A 20784-nucleotide genomic window follows, 5' to 3' on the forward strand; every position below is an offset into this window, starting at 1 on the left:
TATTGAGTAAATTCCTAAAATGACCAATTGATGCCAGGGTATTAAGTTTAAGTTCTTGTTGCAAGACATTCCAAGAATCAGGTGCACCGATGCTGAAAGCAGCCTTTCCAAGTTCAGAGTTGGCAAAAAGGACCAGAAGGCCTGGAGCGACTAGGTTTCTGATGTAACATGGAAGAAATATATGATGGTAATTTCCCGACCAGGGCTTTATATATGAAGAGGTGCCAGTGATTATTGCGTCTTTCAGTCAGAGAAGACCAGCCCACATTATCATATAGGGTACAGTGATGTGTATCATAGCTGTCTCCAGTAATAAACCTCAGAGCCGAGTGGTAAACTGAGCCATATACCAAGATACTTATATTCCAAAATACCAATGGATGGTAATGGATGCAGCGTTGCCTGCATGACAAACTATTATAACCCATTAGACCCATTCTAAAAACGCCTCCAAATCCAAACTTCATATTTGTATAAAACTAATAATAATGTTGCTATATATACAACATCTAAGAAAACGCAGATGCAGTTCCGGATTGAAAGGTATAAACCACGGAGGTTGTGGGTTCGAATCCACCGTGGTGCGTCCAGAGTTGTTGAGCACGGACACAATTGGCCTGTGTACTATCCTTTGCTATTACAAGCTCATGAGCTTGTAGATCTGTTATTTTTGAAAAATCTATTCGAATTTGTGCAAATCTTTGAATATATATATTCTTTTAAAGCGAACATTCTTTTAACTCAGATCTTTGCTTCTGAGGGTCCCTGGAACAAAATATGTTGAGATGTGAGTAAGATGTGAGTGGTTTTCAAACGTTTTTCATGTCAAGGACCCTCAACAAAAATCTTGAGGGTCCTTGACATGAAAAACGTTTGGAAAACCACTCGCATAAAACATTGTTTCAGAAAATTGCACACACCTGCATTGCTCGGAGGGCTTATTGTTGAGGCTGTGTGAAGGCCAGTCTAGCTGTAGAGCGGACTGGGGTGGAGGTGGTGACAGTTAAATGGAGTCATGGGCTTTGGGAAGGAGAGACGGGGACGGGCCGCTGCTGCATATGAGGATCACTAGTGCATGACATCAGCTAGACTCTAGCTTTCATCAGCATAGCCCTTATTCCTGGAGCCTCTAGCTGCTAGAGGCTCCAGGAATAAGGGCTATGCTGATGAAAGCTACCTTGTGATCTTCTCACTCTCTCTCTCTCTCTCTGGGGGGGGGGGGTGTGTGTGTGTGTGTGTGTGTGTGTGTGTGTGTGTGTGTGTGTGTGTGTGTGTGTGTGTGTGTGTGTGTGTGTGTGTGTGTGTGTGTGTGTGTGTGTGTGTGTGTGTGTGTGTGTGTGTGTGTGTGTGTGTGTGTGTGTGTGTGTGTGTGTGTGTGTGTGTGTGTGTGTGTGTTTATCTCTGCAACCTACGGTATACAAGAATGATTACAGTTCTGAGTGCCAACACACTTCCCAAACCTCAAAGTCGCCCGTGCACAATCCCCTCGGTCCGATCTGTGGTTTAGTGGTGATTTCTTGCACAGGTATTCTATGTCTATATTCAGGAAGGATGTTAAAGATGTGTCGAAAGTCGACTCGATTTTCCACTCGTTACTCCTCCTGTCGATTCTAGAAATAGAAATAGGAACGCGCTGTAAGATGTTACGATACGATACAACTTTATTGTCAGCTTGCACTGAAATTTGTTTTGCATCACCGTTCAAGAAACAGACAAGACATAGACATACATTACAAAATGTTAGACATTACAGAAACAGACAAAAATCACAGAAACAATCAGGAACGAGAACATATCCACTGGTTTAACGATTTTTGGTTTAGAAGCAAGACAGACTGACGTACAAACGAGTTCTTTAGTCTGTTTTTCTTAAATGTAGGGACTCTAAACCGCCTCATGGAGGGCAACAGTTGATGTTATGAATGTTTACAGTATATCCAGGCCATATTAGCTACATATTGTTGAACGTGTCGTGTTGTTACGTGTTATTATTTGGCATCGGGAAGGAGAGCGGCGTCTGAGTTCATCGATAAATGCCTGTCACACGTTGACCCGCTAAATAGAGGGTATGCGCGTGACGTGACATCATCATCATACCCGGAAGTTATGCGGGAATGCCGGGGCGGAGGTGGCTCAGAGGTAGAGTGGCCGGATGGGAACCGCAAGTTTGCCAGTTCGAACCCGGGCTAACTCCCCCAGAGTTAGTGTCGAAGTGTCCTTGAGCAAGACCTTGAGGGGCGACTGTGGCTCAAGAGGTAGAGCAGGTCGTCCAATGATCCATGGGTCGGCGGTTCGAATCCCGGCTCCTCCTGTCTACATGTCGAAGTGTCCTTGGGCAAGACACTGAACCCCAAATTGCTCCCGATGTGCTGGTTGGTACCTTGCATGGCTTCCGCCGCAATCGGTGTATGAATGTGTGTGTGAATGGGTGAATGTAATGCACAATCTATGTAAAGCGCCTTGGATAAAGGCGCTATATAAATGCACCATTTATAAATGCACCATTTACAAGACACTGAACCCCTAATTGCTCCTGATGTGCTGGTTGGTGCCTTGCATGGTTTCCGCCGCCATCGGTGTATGATGTATGGGTGAATGTAATGCACAATCTCTGTAAAGCGCCTTGGATAAAGGCCCTATATAAATGCACCATTTACCATCTATCAATGCCTACTGAGTGCCAAAAAACTACTTTTCTGGCCTTGACAGTACGTCCAAACAGAAAAGTCCTATAAACGACATGCCAAGTCACTTTGCCACTCGATTTCCCATTACACTTTATGCATGCGCATATTACCCTCTATACTGAGTCGTTTACATACTGAATCTATACGTCTTGATGAATTGAATACATGGGACCACAGTGGAAACAATCCCTCAGGGCTTTTAGTAAAAATCAACTGTATATTTATTTAGTCAAATAAAATCTTATGATATTTAGTCGACTAAAACGCAAACATTTCAGGTGACTAAAATGTGACTAAAACCTAATGAAAATGTCCACTGTTCCAGTCCTGGTATGTAATGTTGTCACTGGGGCAGCAGAGCATGATTTATAATGAGCTGCTGGGTGTGACATGGTGTCCGGATGCCACCTGCGCTGCCAGGCTGCTAAGTGCCAACCCTAGTACTGACTGATGACTGCTGCTGGCAATGCCATCACCTGTGTGTGTGTGTGTGTGTGTGTGTGTGTGTTGCGAGGGGAGGTGTAATATATATAGCAGTATGATCCTGGGTGGTGTGGCTGCCTGCTGGGTTTTTACCCACTACATCACCCTGTAGTGGGTGACTACAGGGTGATGACTACAGAATGAAGGCGGTGCCTTTGATCAGTGAGTCCTGCTGTACTCTGTGTGCTCCATCTTGCGCCACCCTTATCCCTTATCCTTTAACTTAACTTTTAAAATAGTTCAACTAGCCGATCTACATCGAGACATTGTGAGCTTGTAGATAGTTTTCTGAAATACCTCATGTTTCTGTATCAGTGGTGCTCCATATTTCATGTCAAGGACCCCAAAAATGTATATGTAATTGGCTACCGACCCAGTCTGAAGATATGTGGTTCCAGGAACCTCTCAGAAGCAAAGATTTGAGTTAAAAACGTTCGCTCTGAAAGAATATATCAAAGATTTGGGCCACATTTTCCCGCTTTTTCAAAAATAGCAGACCTACAAGCTCGTGAGCTTGTAGATCTGCTATTTTTCAATAGCTAAAGTATAACATAATGCTTAAAACACCAAAAGGGGTTCCCGCCCAAAATGGGTTAAAAGTTTTTTTTAAATAGTAAAAATATGGCAAATTAGTTTAGGGATAAGGGGTGGTGCAAGATATAGCCCTGAGTGTCTTAACAATAGATTCCAGGTGTCTGGACGTCGCCTTCCATTGTCTCCCTGCCTCCGTAACAAACCCGCTGCTCATTGGTGGAGCCTGGAGTACTTTAATAAGCACATTCTTGATTCTTTTAAGCCATTAAGACCTGAGGCCGATTCTACAAATGTATGTCTTCTAAATCCTAATAGTTTTGTGTCAAAGACGAAAGATGTCAAAGACCCCCTCAACATTTTATGTATTTGGCCGCAGACCCCCATCTCAAAATATTTTGTTCCAGGAAGTGGAACCCCCAAGAAGCAAATATTTTAGTTAAAAATTTTCGCTTTAAAAAATACTGTATATTCAGATAAGATTTGCACACATTTTCCCGATTTTTTTTGAAAAATGGAAAAATCTACAAGCTCATAACGCGGCGTGTTGTGAAAGCGCTATGACTATGAGCTTGTAGATTTGCTAATTTCTTTTTAACCCATTTTGACCTGAGATCAGATTCTATAAATGTCTTCTACATCCTGACAGTTTTCTGAAAAAGCTATGTTTCTATGTCAGTGGTTCTTCGATTTTTCAAAAATAGCAGATCTACAAGCTCGTAGCGCGCCACTCGGTGGCGCACTATGAGCTTGTAGATCTGCTATTTTTCAATAGCTAAAGCATAACGTAATGCTAACACCAAAAGGGGTTCCCGCCCCAAAATGGGTTAATAGCTAATTGCTGCTGTTTCTTTGTCTTTTTCCTTGTTTCCATGATACATGGCAACATGTTTATAATTGTTTCGATGAGAGCCAAACCGATGCATCAGTTTAGGATTATGTTTGTTTGTTTATTTGTGTCAGTTTGAGTTCTACTCGGAGGCCAGCGTCGCCCTGCTCCACCTCAACACCCCCCAGGACTTCAGCGAGCTCAGCCAACAGGCCAGGAAGAACCTCACTTTGGACGGGAAGGAGTTGACCATCAGCCCTGGATACCTGTTCTGGGACCTCACTGCCATCTCACAGGTTGTTGTTATGATGACTCCTCATTAACCCATTTTGACCTGAGATCAGATTCTATAAATGTCTTCTACATCCTGACAGTTTTCTGCAAAAGCTATGTTTCTATGTCAGTCGTTCTTCAATCTTTCAAAAATAGCAGACCTACAAGCTCGTAGAGTGCCGCGCTATGAGCTTGTAGATCTGCTATTTTTCAATAGCTAAACCATAACGTAATGCTAACACCAAAATGTGTTAATACTAACAGTCAGACCTTATAAGTTAAATGTCCTGACGACATGTGGTGTTTTTGGCAGCAAATTTTGATTTTAGTTTTAGTCATAGTCTTTCGAATAGTTTTCATTTAGTTTTAGTCACCTGGAATGTCTTAGTGTTAGCCAGGGATCCTTTTAAATGTCTCATTTCTATAAGACCACCGACGTGACCTCTTAACGAGGACCAGCAGTCCTTCCTGCGCCGTGGTTTACTTTACGTGTTCCGCTATCTAGTCCAAACAGGACGAGGACGTCTCCGCCAGCCGCTTTGAAGATAACGAGGAGCTCCGCTATTCGCTGCGCTCCATCGAGAGACACGCCCCCTGGGTGCGACACATCTTCATCGTGACCAACGGGCAGATTCCCTCCTGGCTGAACCTGGACAACTCCAGGGTCACTGTCGTCGCACACCAGGTACTCTACCTTTTTTGAATTTCTTTTTTTTTAATCCCACAATTTTTGTAACCCATATTTCACCCCTGTGTCAATTATCTAATGTGATCCTGGGCTCTACACACCCTCCGCCAACCTAGTCCCCATATATGGGGGACATGGGGAGAGCAACGGACTTGAACTCATGCTTCCTTCATGCTTGAGTGTCCAAGTTGCTCCTTTACACCTGACAGGGGGGAGTTTCCCTGGTTGGACGTAGCGCGTGGAAGGAACACGTTATTCCAACCAGTTCCTTTCCCCTCCATCAGGCGCCCCGGCTGGCCAGGGGGAGGCAGTTTAGAGACCAGGATTACTGCATGTTTTTTGTGAGGGTACCTACCCTATAGGGGACACGGGGAGAACATGCAAACTCCACACAGAAAGGCCCTTTCGCCACCCCCTTTTTTGAATTTCAAAGGAGCAGCATGACTCTTGAGTTACAGAGCAGTAATGGAACCCCCTCAAAGACCCCTGAGGTACCCTGTTGGACCCCACTTTGGACTGATGTTATGTTCTGTTTTTCTGTCTTATAACAAAAATTATAATAATAAAATAATTTGAATTATTTGTATGACATTTAACCGGACACTTACAATTTACAATTTAGGCATTTAGCAGACGCTCTTAATCCAGAGCGATTTACAATAAGCAAGAACAAAAAGCATGGCAATACATCACGTACATAAAAAAGTAGTTATCATGAAACATGTGTAAGCTAAGAACGTAATATAATGAAACTATACATATAAACTATACATGCTAGATACATACTATAAAGTGCTATATGACTACATAAAATGCAATTCTAGTGCTGTCTACGTAACATGCTATACGTTTGTATAAAATGCTATCTTAAGTCTACATGAAGTGCTATCTAAGGGCCTAGGGTAAGTTAACGCATTTTGGGGCGGGAACCCCTTTTCGTGTTTCAAGCATTCTGTTATACTTTAGCTATTGAAAAATAGCAGATCTACAAGCTCATAGCGCACCACCGAGTGGCGCGCTATGAGCTTGTAGGTCTGCTATTTTTGAAAAATCGTAACAATGCGGCACAAATCTTTGAATATATATTCTTTCAGAGCGAACGTTTTTTTTATTTCTACGTCAGTCCAAAATGGGTTAAATGTCATGACGGTGACCGTCCTAATATGAGATGCCGTGTGTTTCCTTGCAGGATATCTTTGCGAACCACAGTCACCTGCCAACGTTCAGCTCCCCTGCCATAGAGACACACATCCACCGCATCCCAGGCCTGTCCCAGAAGTTCATCTACCTCAACGATGACGTCATGTTCGGCAAGGACGTCTGGCCCGACGACTTCTTCAGCCATTCAAAAGGACAGAAGGTGTGACCCCCCCCCCCCCCATTTGATCTGACATAAATATTTACCTGATTCAATTTATCCCCTGAGCAAGAGTAGAAGAGGAAAGTTACAGTTACAATAAGGGAACTAATGTTTTCAGATTCCATCTAAACAAATGAAGTCAGTGTTGAAAATACCCTTTGTCAAGTCCCGCCCGTTGCCGTTTCATGGTTGGACAAAAATCCTCTCCCTCCATCCACTACCATTGAAATAACATTTTGTTTTTCAGTTGCTTCATATTGATATTCTGTGCGTTCAATTCTTATTTTAAACTTTGTGTCATCTCAACCCATTTTGGGTGGGAACCCCTTTTGGTGTTAGCATTATGTTATGCTTTAGCTATTGAAAAATAGCAGATCTACAAGCTCATAGCGCGCCACCGAGTGGCGCGCTATGAGCTTGTAGGTCTGCTATTTTTGATAAATCGAAGAACCACTGACATAGAAACATAGCTTTTTCAGAAAACTGTCAGGATGTAGAAGACATTTTTAGAATCTGATCTCAGGTCAAAATGGGTCTCGTATAAGAATTGTGGTCCAAAAATAAACAAACGGTCTCTGCGATGTTGTCTGGGAGGTGTCTCTCCAAGTTGTTTACGACAGTCACTCATATTTCATACAGTCTGTTTCTCGAAAATGTAACAAATTCGGAAGCAGTATACATTAGCGATTTCTCTCAGTCAGTTGATTCTTCATATCCATATGAGTGAAACGGCCGGGATGATTTTCCAAACACAGTTGTTATATGAGGTAATCTAAAATCCCCTTATGGGGATTATAATACAAATAACGCCTTCTAGCGATGTTGACGTCTGACTTCGGCGCTCTATGGCAGCTGTAACAGTCCGCAGTCATATTCCATAGAAACCCTCGATCAGCAGCCATGGGCCCACAATACTTCCTACTTTGATGTCCATATGATCTCATTCTGTACTAAAAAATATATAATAATTTTGGCCATTCTGAAAAAAAGGCTTATATACTCTGAATTTAAAAATGTTCCAACTTGTTGACTGTTTTGAAAGAATTCCCAGAAAACATAGGTATTACATAGGTATTATTTGCATCATTCATCATTACAAAAGGCTTTTTAAGTTTTTTATTTTTTCCCCCCCAACATTATTATAAAATGAAATGCTGCTAAAACCGATATCATTTTACCCATAATAGGCAAACACAATAGTATCGGCCGATATTGGCCTTAACCCGTTTTGGGCGGGAACCCCTTTTGGTGTTAGCATTATGTTATGCTTTAGCTATTGAAAAATAGATATTTTTAGAATCTGATCTCAGGTCAAAATGGGTTAAAAGGATATATCGGTATATATATCCTTTTAAGGCCAATATTGGCCGATACCTATGTGTTTGCCGATTAATCTCCCATCACTAATCACAACCCATGGGAACCTGTGAAACGAGAAAGCACAAGAACTACAGAGAAGAATGAATGAATGAATGAAAGTCTTTCCTATAACAGTCTGGTCCCTGGCTCTACGAGGGGACATTATGGTTTGATTCTAGACTAGTGAGTGGTGTCATCCTTCCCTGCGTAGGTGTACCTCACCTGGCCCGTTCCCAACTGCGCAGAGGGCTGTCCTGGATCCTGGATCAAAGATGGCTACTGTGACAAGGCATGCAACAACTCTGCCTGTGACTGGGATGGAGCAGACTGCCTGGGTGAGCAGGGAATATGGCTTACCCTTACCCTCCTCTGCAGGGGAGACCTGCAGAGGAAAATAATCCATTCATGGTTGTTAAAAGTGAAGCTACAAGTTAGTAAAGTAAAATAAATACAAAAGAATCGATTGCTGTAAATGACATATCATCGTGGGCTAGATGACGTGGTATCGGAATGGCATAGGACCCCTGGGTGTTTATACTGTGTAAGACGAGCAATGGCTCTGGGCATGTACATCCATCCATCCATCTTCAACCGCTTATCCGTAGTCGGGTCGCGGGGGCAACAGCTCCACCAGAGTGCTCCAGACTTCCCTCTCCAGAGCAACATCAGTGACTTCCTCCTGGGGGATTCCGAGACGTTCCAAGGCCAGTGAGTCGATGTGTTTCCTCCAACTGTGCCTTGGTCTGCCCCGGGTCTCCTCCCAGTGGGAAGTGCGTCGAGGACCTCCCTAGGGAGACGCCCGAGAGGCATCCTAACCAGATGCCCGAACCACCTAAGCTGGCTCCTTTCCAGGCGAAGGAGCAGCGGTTCTACTCCGAGTCTCTCTCGTGTGACTGAACTTCTCACCCTATCTCTAAGGGAGATGCCAGACACCCGTCGAAGAAAACTCATTTCGGCCGCTTGTATTCGCGACCTTATTCTTTCAGTCATGACCCACACTTCATGACCATAGGTGAGAGTAGGAACGAAGATTGCTCGGTAGACAGAGAGCTTTGCCCTGCTCTGGGCATGTACCTTTATGTATCAATACACTCACTGACAAGCATGGCAATGGTGTGAGCACTGAGCAGCTCAAAATGTCTGGAGGTAGTAGGAGATCACGACCTGTCGGGTGTTCCAAATGACATCAGCGAGTCACAAAATATGCCTCCCAACACGACAGCACATCACGGATGAGAGTAAGGGTTTTTTTTTGCAACTAAAACAAAGCAGGCCTCCATATCACAAACGCCAGTAGAGCATTTGTTTTAATTAACAGAACAATCTCAACTTCATATTGATTCTGCTATTTGTATTAGGGAAACAACTCGGGCTGGGATCTGGATCCAGATCTTCAAATAGTAAACATGAAATTGAGATTATTAGTCAAAAAGAAATGTTATATTTTGCCAGAATCAGCTTTGTTTGTGTTAATTTATGTGTTAACCTCAGTCCGATTCTAATGCCTTCTAAAGCAGTAGTTCTCAAACTTTTTCGTGTCAAGGATCCCCAAATTTATATTCATTTGGTCACGGAGCCCCATCTGAAAATGTTTTAATCAGTTAAAAGAGCGACTTTGAGAGCTGTCTCACCAAACAATGTAAGTAAGTGAATTTCTAATCCAGGCAAGGTAATTGCACAACCCAAACCTCTACCAAAGTGCCATCGCGCTTCCAAAGGTCTATACTTTTAACGTTCCCGTCTTGTTCTTGTAACACGGTCTTCCTTGCCCGCTGCAGGTGCTGGGGCTAACGGCAGGTTTGCAGGTGGTGTTGGCGGAGCTGGCGGAGTGGGGGTCCAGCCGTGGCAGTTTGCTGGCGGTCTGGGGGGTATTGGCGGCGTGTCTTACTGCAACCAAGGCTGCGCCAACTCCTGGCTGGCAGATAAGTTCTGTGATCAGGCCTGCAACGTGCTCTCCTGTGGTTTTGATGTCGGGGACTGTGGCCAAGGTGAGTTGGAACTTGGAAACAAGGTTATTAATAGTGAAATGAAAAGAATGAAAACTAGATGCGATAAACATTTGAATAATTATAATAGAAATGAGGCTTTACAAAAAACGATAACCATCTGAAACTGTATTGCGTGTTTACTGTTTACACAACGATCTTAAAAACACACTAAAATCATAGAGAAATGTCCTTCGTTTTCGTCTTTTCCATTTTATTTCATGCATGAGCATTGAGTATTTTGGGTGGGTATGAAATTAAACCTTGACTAAATGCCGTAATTTTTTTTTAACAGCATGTGTGTAAGCCAAGGCAAAGGAAGATCAAAGCTCAAAAGAGGAATAATCCTGCGACACAGTCAGAAAAATTGTCTATTTAAAACGACAAACGTTTGAAATAAAGACTTGGATATGAAATCCATCTTCCAAATGATATTATGTTTTGTTGATTTATTATTATTATTGACACTAAACCTTTTCTGACCTTTTTAATTTCACACGTGACATATACTCTTATAGCAATAAATAAGCACTAACACTAAACTAAACAAAAATGTATCCTTGTCAAAAACTATAAAACTGAGATCATTGGTCGTTGAGTCTTGAATGTGTTCATGCTGTGTACCCGCTGTTGTTATTCTTCATGTGACCACCGCGCTCTGACTTTAGGCACGTTACCCGTTCAAAACATATCAAACAAATAACGGTATGGGTCCGTCGCACACACCAAGACTGCAGTTCATGACACTGATGAAGGCTGGATAGCCGAAACGTTTGTCCCTGTTCAAAATGAAATAAACGTTTTGTACAGTGACAACTACAGTCTCTGTAATGTTTATGTTGTACTATTACTAAAAACAATCTAAAATAAAGGGATTTAAGATCAGAACACGCATTTATTATTATGCAAATTAACTCTAAAGCTGATAAGCATAATCGGATATTTCTTAACGGTCGGCTAACCGGCTATCCGGTTACCCGTCGTCATCTCCCTATGTTGAACTGAAGTCTTGGTGTGTGCGACCCACTGCCGTTCTTTACCCGCCGTTATTGAAATGTCTTTAATTGTATTCCTGGGACACACGATGGCTGCACATGGAGTGATGATAATAACCGTGAGGTCTCTCTCTACCGCGTAGATCACTTTAACGAGCTTCACATCGTGACCCTGATGAGAAACCAGACGGCGTACGTCCTCCCGCCGGGGGAGCTCAGGCCTTACTTCAGCTTCGGCCGCGTGGCTCGCCGGGTGTCCGAGGCGCACGTGAGCGACAGCGTGGCCGTGCGCCACACCTCCGTGGCCAACAAGTGGAAGACCATCCACCTGCTGCTCTACCCGGGACAGAATGCCACGCAGGTCCTGTACAACCTCACCTTCCAGGTAGGTGTCACCATCATGGTATTTACATCGTCACCTTCCAGGTCAGCGCAGTGGCCTTGTGGTTAGAGTGTCCGCCCTGAGACTGGGAGGTCGGGGTTCAATCCCCGGCCGGGTCATACCAAAGACTCTAAAAATGGGACCCAATGCCTCCCTGCTTGACACTCAGCATCAAGGGTTGGATTGGGGGTAAGTCCCTGCGACATACTAGCGTCATGTCCAGGGGGTGTACTTGTACATCAAGCTGCCTCACACTACAGAAACAGTAGATAGGCTCCTGCCCCTATATGGGCCTCATGGCTCGGCTCAAGGCTACTTGCTTACCTCCAGGTAGGTGAGCCTGTCACCATCATGGCATTTACAATGCCACCTTCCCGGTAGGTGGGCCTGTCACCAACTCGCCATCATGGAATTTTTTGTTCAACATTTCTAACATTTAACCCATTAAGACCCTGAGGCCCATTCTACAAATGCCTTCTAAATCAGTAGTTCTCACACTTTCAAGATTTAAAAAATATATATATATATAGCAGATGAGCTTGTATGTCTGCTATTTTTGAATAACCACCGCAAAAAAACGTAAATGACATGGATTTCCTGGTTTTGATGGATTTAAATTCATATTACATTTCTGTATAAGCCTTTCAGGCTTCGTGACGAATTGCCCCGGGCAGATATGACGAATAACTTCAAGACGGAAATGACTGATAATGACCGAAAATGAACAATTTTCAACAGATGGATTCATGCAAATGAATGAAAACGATTCTGACACTAATGCATAAACATCAATTGCAGTCATCTGAAATGGTTGCGATCGGGCGATTATTCTATTCTAATTGTGACCAACCTCCTTCCAGGGCGAGGATGACCTGGAGTTCACCATGAGCTTCAGCGTAGCGGTGGACACGCGGCTGCTTCCCCAGGCCAGTAACGTCACCCGGCCGGCCAGCCAGGACGGACACAAAGAGCCCGAGACCACCCCCACGCCGGAGCCCGCCTTCCCTTTCTCCGACGTCCCCGAGGACCGCAGGGCTCCTAAGGTCCTCCGGAGGCGCCCCGAGGAGCCCGAGGTGTCCGTGGAAGTGCCCGCGGTCAACCTCACACTCTTACCGGCGGCGGTGAGTAACGAGCTTCAGCGGTTGGAGGAGAAGCTTCTCGTCGGCGACATCACGGCGAAGGGCTACAACCTCACCAAGGCTGCGCTGCTGGCACCCTACAAAACGCTGGCTCTGTCCCTGCCCGACCAGCACGCCGCCGCCCATCCCCAGCCGGCCGTCCAAGCCCACGGCAAAGTCCAAGGCAGGCCATATAAAGACCTGGAACCAGAGCAGCAGCTTCCGCCAAAAGCCGCAGATCCCCTGGACGTCGTCCAGAAAGGAACGGATGATCGGAAGGCGAGCCAAGAAAATAAATCTTCGGTGGAGCGAGGCAACCTGAAAGCTGCGACTCCCGTCCCGGTGCCGATCGACGACGATCCTCGCCGGCAACCGGGGGACACCCCTTCGTCCCTCAGGGCTCTTCTGGACGTGGTGAGGGACAGGCCGCTGTCCTCCTCGTCCAAGCTGATAAACACCCTGGTGGACAGCATGAACAGGGTCAGAAGCGCGGAGGCCAAGGCGGCGGCGGACGAGGGCCCAGCACGGGCTGACGAGGGGCCGAGGGCCCCTGTTGTGGGCAGGAGGCTTCATCACTACATCACAGCCGACAGAGGCTTCCTGCCCTGGGAGAGAAGGAAATACTTCCAGGACCTGCTTGAGGTAAGCCCCTGGAATTAAGCATTTTGACCTGAGATCAGATTCTAAAAATGTCTTCTACATCCTGACAGTTTTCTGAAAAAGCTATGTTTCTATGTCAATCGTTCTTCGATTTTTCAAAAATAGCAGATCTACAAGCTCATAGCGCGCCACCGAGTGGCGCGCTATGAGCTTGTAGATCTGCTATTTTTCAATAGCTAAAGCATTACATAATGCTAACACCAAAAGGGGTTCCCGCCCAGAATGGGTTAACCACATTCAAGCCTAGCATGCCTATTCTGGCAAATAGGCAAACATTGGGCCTTTTTTTGTCCCCCTGATGAATGCATTGTTGCCGCAACGCGGAGGTGTATTTTCTTTATTCTTGCTATGCATTAGCCAGACTATTAACCCATTTGTCTTGTCTAAATCCTCCAGTTTTCTGAAGTACCCATGTTTCTATATCAGTGGTGCTCAATATTTCATATCAAGGACCCCAGAAATTATATGTAATTGGCCTCCAACCCTCATCTGAAAATATGTTGTTCCAGGGACCCTCCCAGAAGCAAAGATTTGAGTTAAAAACGTAAAATATATATTCCAAATTTGCGACACATTTTTACGATTTTTCAAAAATAGCAGACCTACAAGCTCGTAGCGCGCCACTCGGTGGCGCGCTACGAGCTTGTAGATCTGCTATTTTTCAATGGCTAAATTATAACATGTTTGAAACACCAAAAGGGGTTCCCGCCCAAAATGGGTTAAAGGAGTAGTTCACCTAAAAAAAGACGTATTTTCCATCAATTACACATCGGCATGAACGGCATGAAGCCTTGAATTCAGGGAGATATTTTAGTTTTGTCGCATTCCTGAACCAGCCTCTCGCAATTTTCAAATGCTTCCGTCATACTCCTTTCTCTTCATTTCCTTGCTTTTGTTTTTGTTTTCATCTCATGGTTGATGACGACATCAAAGGAAGAGGAGCGGCTGCGGACAGCGCTGCTGTATGAGAGCGACAGTGCCCCCGCTGGCCGGAGGCTGCAGGACACCTTCGCAGACTCGCTGCGCTACGTGAACAAGCTGCTCAACGGACAGTTCGGGTTCACCTCCCGGAAGGTCCCCGCCCACATGCCCCACATGATTGACAGGCTCATCATGCAGGAGCTGCAGGACATGTGAGTCGCTGACCTTTACTTTATTTGTTTATTTAGTCGGGACAATGTACATTAAAGAACATTACATTAAAAATGCAGTGTAAATATACCAGATTTAGCAAAACATGCTAATTTCCATCTGCAGTCCCCAGACATCGAACATCAAACAGTACAAACAGGGCTGACATACAGGACATAGCATACAAATACCTAGTACATTTCAAACGTATTAAGACTAGTAAGAATAAAAAATAAGGAAAGATTAAACTATTATTAGGGTAGGTTTACTCTAATAAGCTCTCTGATACAGCATACAAAGAGATACACCTACAATAATTATAAATGGTTGCAGCTTTGATTTTCAAGCAACCATTTTTTCAAATTGTATTTAAAGGAGGAAAATTTAGCACATTCCCTTATATGCAGAGGAAGTCCATTCCATTTTATACAGCCCTGTACTGAGGACATTTTGGCCGAATGTTGTTTGCCGGTGCGGCACTTCGCAGTCTCCTCGAGTTGTTGCTCTGGTACTAATTCTTATTTAGAAAATGTTTCAGATGTCAAATTATTTCAAAATGTCTGAGATGATGGAACGGTGATGGAATGATGATGGTCATGGAAGGGGAACCTTCTGAAAGCTTCATGGGCAAAGATAATTAACTTCAAAATCTTTTAAAAAAACTGTCAAAATGACCTCTCAGACATGCTAGTGTTAACTCTTGGACTGCAACCAAAAAAACTCTGGCATTTGTTTCACACTGCCACTGCTTACACGGTGCTTTTACTTTGAAAACCCTTCAGTTTCACTTCCCCCCTTAACTATAGCCAAAATCGGCTATAGCTAAGCATCCTTTTATCTTTCTTCAAAAGTATTGATATTGAAAACGCGAGGTAGCGACGATTTTGTATTGAGGCCTAAACTTCCCTGTTTTGATCAATCAACGCAATCTGCGACTCAATTCAGAGAAAATCGCCTCTAAAGATCGCGGCGCCCATAGCAATGAGTGGGCGGCCATCTTGAGGAGTGCGAAATGCACCGATCTGAGCGTTGCCCAGCGGCGGGGAATGCTGCTTTACAGTAGTGCCGTAAGTGTAGTGTCTGAATCGATGAAAAACTACAAATGACGTAAACGGTATGAATCAACATTGTGATTTATTATGTAAATTACGGGAAGTGCAGTTAAGACCGGGAAAGCATCTGTGACATCTTAGATTTGAGCTAAAATTACAAATTACGTAAACGGTATGAATCAACATTGTGATTTATTATGTAAATTACGGGGAGCGCAGTTGAGACCGGGAAAGCATCTGTGACATCTTAGATTTGAGCTAAAATGCAGATCTACATTCCACCACTGACCCTAAATCAAAATTTGAGCCGTCAAAACGAACACGTAATGACGTAATGCTCGCCTTTCTCTCTCAGGTTCCCGGAGGAGTTCGCCAAGACGTCGGGCCACGCCGTGCGTCACCCCGAGGACATGCAGTTCGCCTTCTCCTACTTCTACTTCCTGATGAGCGCCGTGCGGCGCCACAACGTGTCGCAGGTGTTCGACGACGTGGACACGGACCACTCGGGCGTGCTGTCCGACCGCGAGATCCGCACGCTCGCCACCAGGATCCACGAGCTGCCCCTCAGCCTCCAGGTACAGTGCTGGAACGCAACTGAGGGCGTTGTTTTACTGAAGTACTGCACATAAGTACAATTTTGGGGTATTTGTACCTTACTTGAGTATTTTGAATTTGCCAGTACTTTGACTTCTACTCCGCTACATCTCAGAGGCAAATATTGTACTTTTACTTCACTACATTTATTTGAAAACTTTAGTTACTAGTTACTTTGTAGATTGTGATTATTATTACAAAACATACATTAACCACTTCAGCCATAGATACATTCCGGGCCATTTGAAAATAGCCGATCTACAAGCTCACAATGCGTCGCACCCCAGCACATTGTGTGCTTGTAGATCTGCTACTTTCAAAAAGATGTCTTTATACATTTGAAAACTTGAAATGAGACATTCTGCATAATTGAGTACTTTTACTTTTGGTACTTTAGGTACATTTTGATGCCAATACTTTTGTACTTTCATGCAAGTACATCTTGAATTCTACAGTATTTCTACATTGCAGTATTGATACTTTTACTTAAGCGAAACATGCGAGTGCGAGTACTATTTCCCCCTACCTACCTACCGTGTGTGTTATTGAATTCCAGGACCTGACGGGTCTGGAGCAGATGTTGATCAACTGTTCCAAGACTCTTCCCACCAATCTGACACAGCTGCACCTCATCAGCCCAACGCAGGAAGCCTACTACGACCCCAGCATGGTCAGTCAACAATGATGTTTTACCTGTTTTTGACCTGAGCTCGATTCTACAAATGCCTTCTAAATCCTGACAGTTTTCTGAAAAACCTATGTTTCTATGTCAGTAGTTCTCAAACATTTTCATGTCAAGGAGCCCCAAAGATATATGTAATTGGCCGCCGACCCACATCTGAGAATATGTTGTTCCAGCAACTCCCTAGAAGCAAAGATTTGCGTTAAAAATGTTGGCTCTGAAAGAAAATATATTCAAAGATTTGCGCCACATTTTCACGATTTTTCAAAAATAGCAGATCTACAAGCTCGTAGCACGGCACTCTCTGCCGTGCTACGAGCTTGTAGATCTGCTATTTTTCAATAGCTAAAGCATAACATAATGCTTAAAACACCAACATGGGTTCCTGTCCAGAATGGATTAAAGGGCCACTTCACCACTTTTCAACCCATCTTCATATAATAGGCACTAATAATCAAAACAAAATACCACCATTTTTTTCCTACTCAGTCTGTGTCTCATAGGAGGGCTGTGGGAAGTTCAGAAACCCATCCACCAGTGACATCATCGCTATGTCAGTGTTTGAGAACCACTGACATAGAAACATGGGTTTTTCAGAAAACTGTCAGGATTTAGAAGACATTTGTAGAATCGTTCCCAGGTCAAAATGGGTTAATATATTCTTAACTTTAAAATTTTAAATTGGAATCCACAGCCTCCAGTGACAAAGGGTCTGGTGCTCCACTGCAAGCCCATCACTGAACGGATCCACAAGGCCTTCAGGGACCAGAACAAATACAAGTATGTCTGTCAAGTGCTGACATTCACACATCCGTTCACCATCCGTTCATCCATTCACACCGCTCACCATCCGTTCCAGACGTTCTGGGACAGATGTGTTACACTCTTGTTATTTTATTATTTTTTATCATTTTTATCCCACGATTTTGTAACCCATTTTTCACCCCTGTGTCAATTATCTAATGTGATCCTGGGCTCTACACACCCTCCGCCAACCTGGGGAGAGCAACGGACTTGAACACATGCTTCCTTCATGCATGAGTGTCCAAGTCGCTCCTTTACACCTGACTGGGGGGAGTTTCCCTGGTTGGACGTAGCGCGTGGAAGGAACACGTTATTCCAACCAGTTCCTTTCCCCTCCATCAGGTGCCCCGGCTGGCCAGGGGCAGGCAGTTTAGAGACCTGTTCTTATGTGATACGATCACTCCGTATGAAGCTAATGTGCTTTATTTGTGGTGGATCAAGGTTTGAGATCATGGGCGAGGAAGAGATCGCATTCAAGATGGTGCGGACCAACGTCTCCCATGTGGTGGGACAGCTGGACGACATCAGGAAGAATCCCAGGTGAGGATCAGGATTGTTATTATTATGTAACTTTCCTGTTTGAACCCAGGTCTCCTCCTTATGGAACTTTCCTGTTTGAACCCAGGTCTCCTCCTTATGGAACTTTCCTGTTTGAACCCAGGTCTCCTCCTTATGGAACTTTCCTGTTTGAACCCAGGTCTCCTCCGCAAGTGCCAGCTCTGGGGAGATTCTGACCTTCAGTGTCACAATTTGTGTGAAACCAGAAACAGGATCGTGCCAATTAACGACGAGGTCGTGTCCAACCTAGACAGAGACTCTAAGGGCTCCATTTTCGTCACCGCTAAACCCCTTATCCCTAAACTTCTTTGACTTTTTTTTTTACTGTTTTGAAAAACATTTTTAAGTAGTTCAACTAGCCAATCTACATTGACACGTTGTGAGCTTGTAGACTGGCCATTTTAACTATTAAAAAATGTTTTGCAAAATAGTAAAAAAAAAGGCATAGAAGTTTAGGGATAAGGGGTTTAGCGGTGACGAAAATGGAGCCCTATGTCTTAATTAGTTATATTTGTGTTGACATACTCGTACAGATTGGCCATTTTATTCACTAAAGAAAATGATGTAAGTGTTCATTTTGAACCTGCGACTACATTTTCTGATGTGAGGGGATCTTTTAGTTTGGCACAAAAAAAAAAAAAGTATTACCGGTAAATGTCGACTCGTCATGTGTAAGGAATGTATGTGCACTGTCATGAAACGCTTTAAAATCAGGTCCGTTACTTTTACTCACGGCCAAGCTACACCAGGCTTTTCTCGCGCGTTTACCCTAAACGCGAACCCTGCACGTGCGTTTTTTAAAATAGGACTGGACCTAAATTCAACACACGCGTTTAGGGTAAACGCGCACGTTTTGTGCGAGAAAAGCCTGGTGTAGCTTGGCCGTAAACCAGTTAACTGACAACTTGCATGATTATTTGTCCTGTAGGAAGTTCATCTGCCTGAACGACAACATAGACCACACCCATAAAGACGCGCCCACGGTGAAGGCCGTGCTCAGAGACTTCTACGAGTCCATGTTCCCTCTGGCCTCCCAGTTTGAGCTGCCCAGGGAATACCGCAACCGCTTCCTGCACATGGACGAGCTGCACGAATGGTAGGTGCATGCACTGGAACTAACATGCAGCTCGTTTGCATTAAAAACCATTTTGGGGCAGGAACCCTTTTTGGTGTTTTTAAACATTATGTTATGCTATAGCTATTTAAAAATAGCAGATCTACAAGCTCACCGAGTGCTGCACTATGAGCTTGTAGGTCTGATATTTTTGAAAAATCGTGAAAATGTGGCGCAAATTTGGAATATATATATTTTTTCAGAGCGAACGTTTTTTAACTCAAATCTTTGCTTCTGGGAGGGTCCCTGGAACAACATATTTTCAGATGGGGGTCGGTGGCCAATTACATACATTTTTGGGGGTCTTTGACATGAAAATGTTTGAGAGCGAGACTGACATAGAAACATGAGGTTTTCAGAAAACTGTCAGGATTTAGAAGGCCTTTGTAGAATCGTCCTCAGGTCGAAATGGGTTAGATAAATGGATACAGTACAGTAGTATACATTAAGTTCCAATGTACTGGTATCGCAAAGAAAACCATCAATATTATCATTTACACATTCCCTCCCCTTACCACAGGCGGTAACGTGAGGCGAGTGCCAGTGAAATGCGCGACATAAGCAGAGAAGAAGAAGCATTATCCGAGCCGAGCCGATCCGATCCGGAAGTGATTGTCCTCCATTGCCGCACCAGGGTCGCTCGCGGCTATGCTCTGCCGATCGGACTATTATTATGGTTAGCGCGACCTCGAATGTATGTTTTATTAAGCTTCCAACATCGTACTTTATCCCATTCTGAGCACTCTAAACACTAATGGCCGCGTACGGGAGCACGAGCACCGAGGATTGGGATGTAGGCTGTTTTCTACCATGGGAGTCCAGCCGCGGAAGCGAAAATAAGCTAAAAAATACTTTTTTTTACCTTTATATCTCGAGAATGGCGTGGATTGTGTCAAAATAGATCGTAGTGTTTTGCCATTATTGTTTGGGCGGCCACTTGCAACACCCTCGTGGTCCACGGGTGGCCCACAGGTTGAGAACCACTGGGCATGCTGCCATTCCTTCTGGTGGCATCTGTCAAAAGCTGGGGCGGTGCCGGCCCGGTGCCGGCCCATCCATAACATTTCACTCCATTTCCACCACCCCATCAGTCTCGTCATCGGAAACTCATGTCGGTTGTGTATTTATTTATTTATTTATTTTTCTATTTAAAGTGTGTGCGTGTGCGTGTGTTTTGCAGGCGTGTGTATCGGGACAAGCTGAAGTTCTGGACACACTGTGTCCTCGTGACACTCGTCGTCTTCACCGTCATCTCCTTCTTCGCTGAACAGGTCAGTGTTGCGCACACACACACACACACACACACACACACACACACACACACACACACACACACACACACACACACACACACACACACACTATCTCCCTCAGATACAGACCATTGTCTTGTTTCCATGGTTACAAACCCAGACTATTCCGGTATGTGTAACACTCTTCTCACCTGACTCCTGTCATTGTGTTGTGAGGACGCATCTTCTACCCACACAACTCACAAT

General features: G+C 44.3%; 1 protein-coding gene across 2 annotated transcripts in view; it reads left to right on the forward strand.

Moving 5' to 3' along the window:
- Positions 1-20784, forward strand: part of gnptab (N-acetylglucosamine-1-phosphate transferase subunits alpha and beta) — a 43571-nt gene that overhangs the window by 16369 nt on the left and 6418 nt on the right. The window contains exons 8-21 of one of the 2 annotated variants that reach the window (XM_079494108.1): positions 4665-4826; positions 5309-5488; positions 6681-6851; positions 8422-8545; positions 9989-10198; positions 11334-11575; positions 12433-13332; positions 14284-14483; positions 15889-16108; positions 16684-16797; positions 17504-17589; positions 18055-18153; positions 19100-19267; positions 20466-20556. In XM_079494108.1, the coding sequence (XP_079350234.1) occupies positions 4665-4826; positions 5309-5488; positions 6681-6851; positions 8422-8545; positions 9989-10198; positions 11334-11575; positions 12433-13332; positions 14284-14483; positions 15889-16108; positions 16684-16797; positions 17504-17589; positions 18055-18153; positions 19100-19267; positions 20466-20556 (2967 nt within the window). Of the gene's footprint in view, positions 1-4664; positions 4827-5308; positions 5489-6680; positions 6852-8421; positions 8546-9988; positions 10199-11333; positions 11576-12432; positions 13333-14283; positions 14484-15888; positions 16109-16683; positions 16798-17503; positions 17590-18054; positions 18154-19099; positions 19268-19805; positions 19950-20465; positions 20557-20784 lie in introns of those variants that run through there. The other variant, XM_079494109.1, reaches the window with a different exon arrangement.

Source organism: Electrona antarctica (genome assembly GCF_951216825.1).
Source record: "Electrona antarctica genome assembly, chromosome: 23".
In the NCBI taxonomy this organism is placed as follows: Eukaryota; Metazoa; Chordata; class Actinopteri; order Myctophiformes; family Myctophidae; genus Electrona; species Electrona antarctica.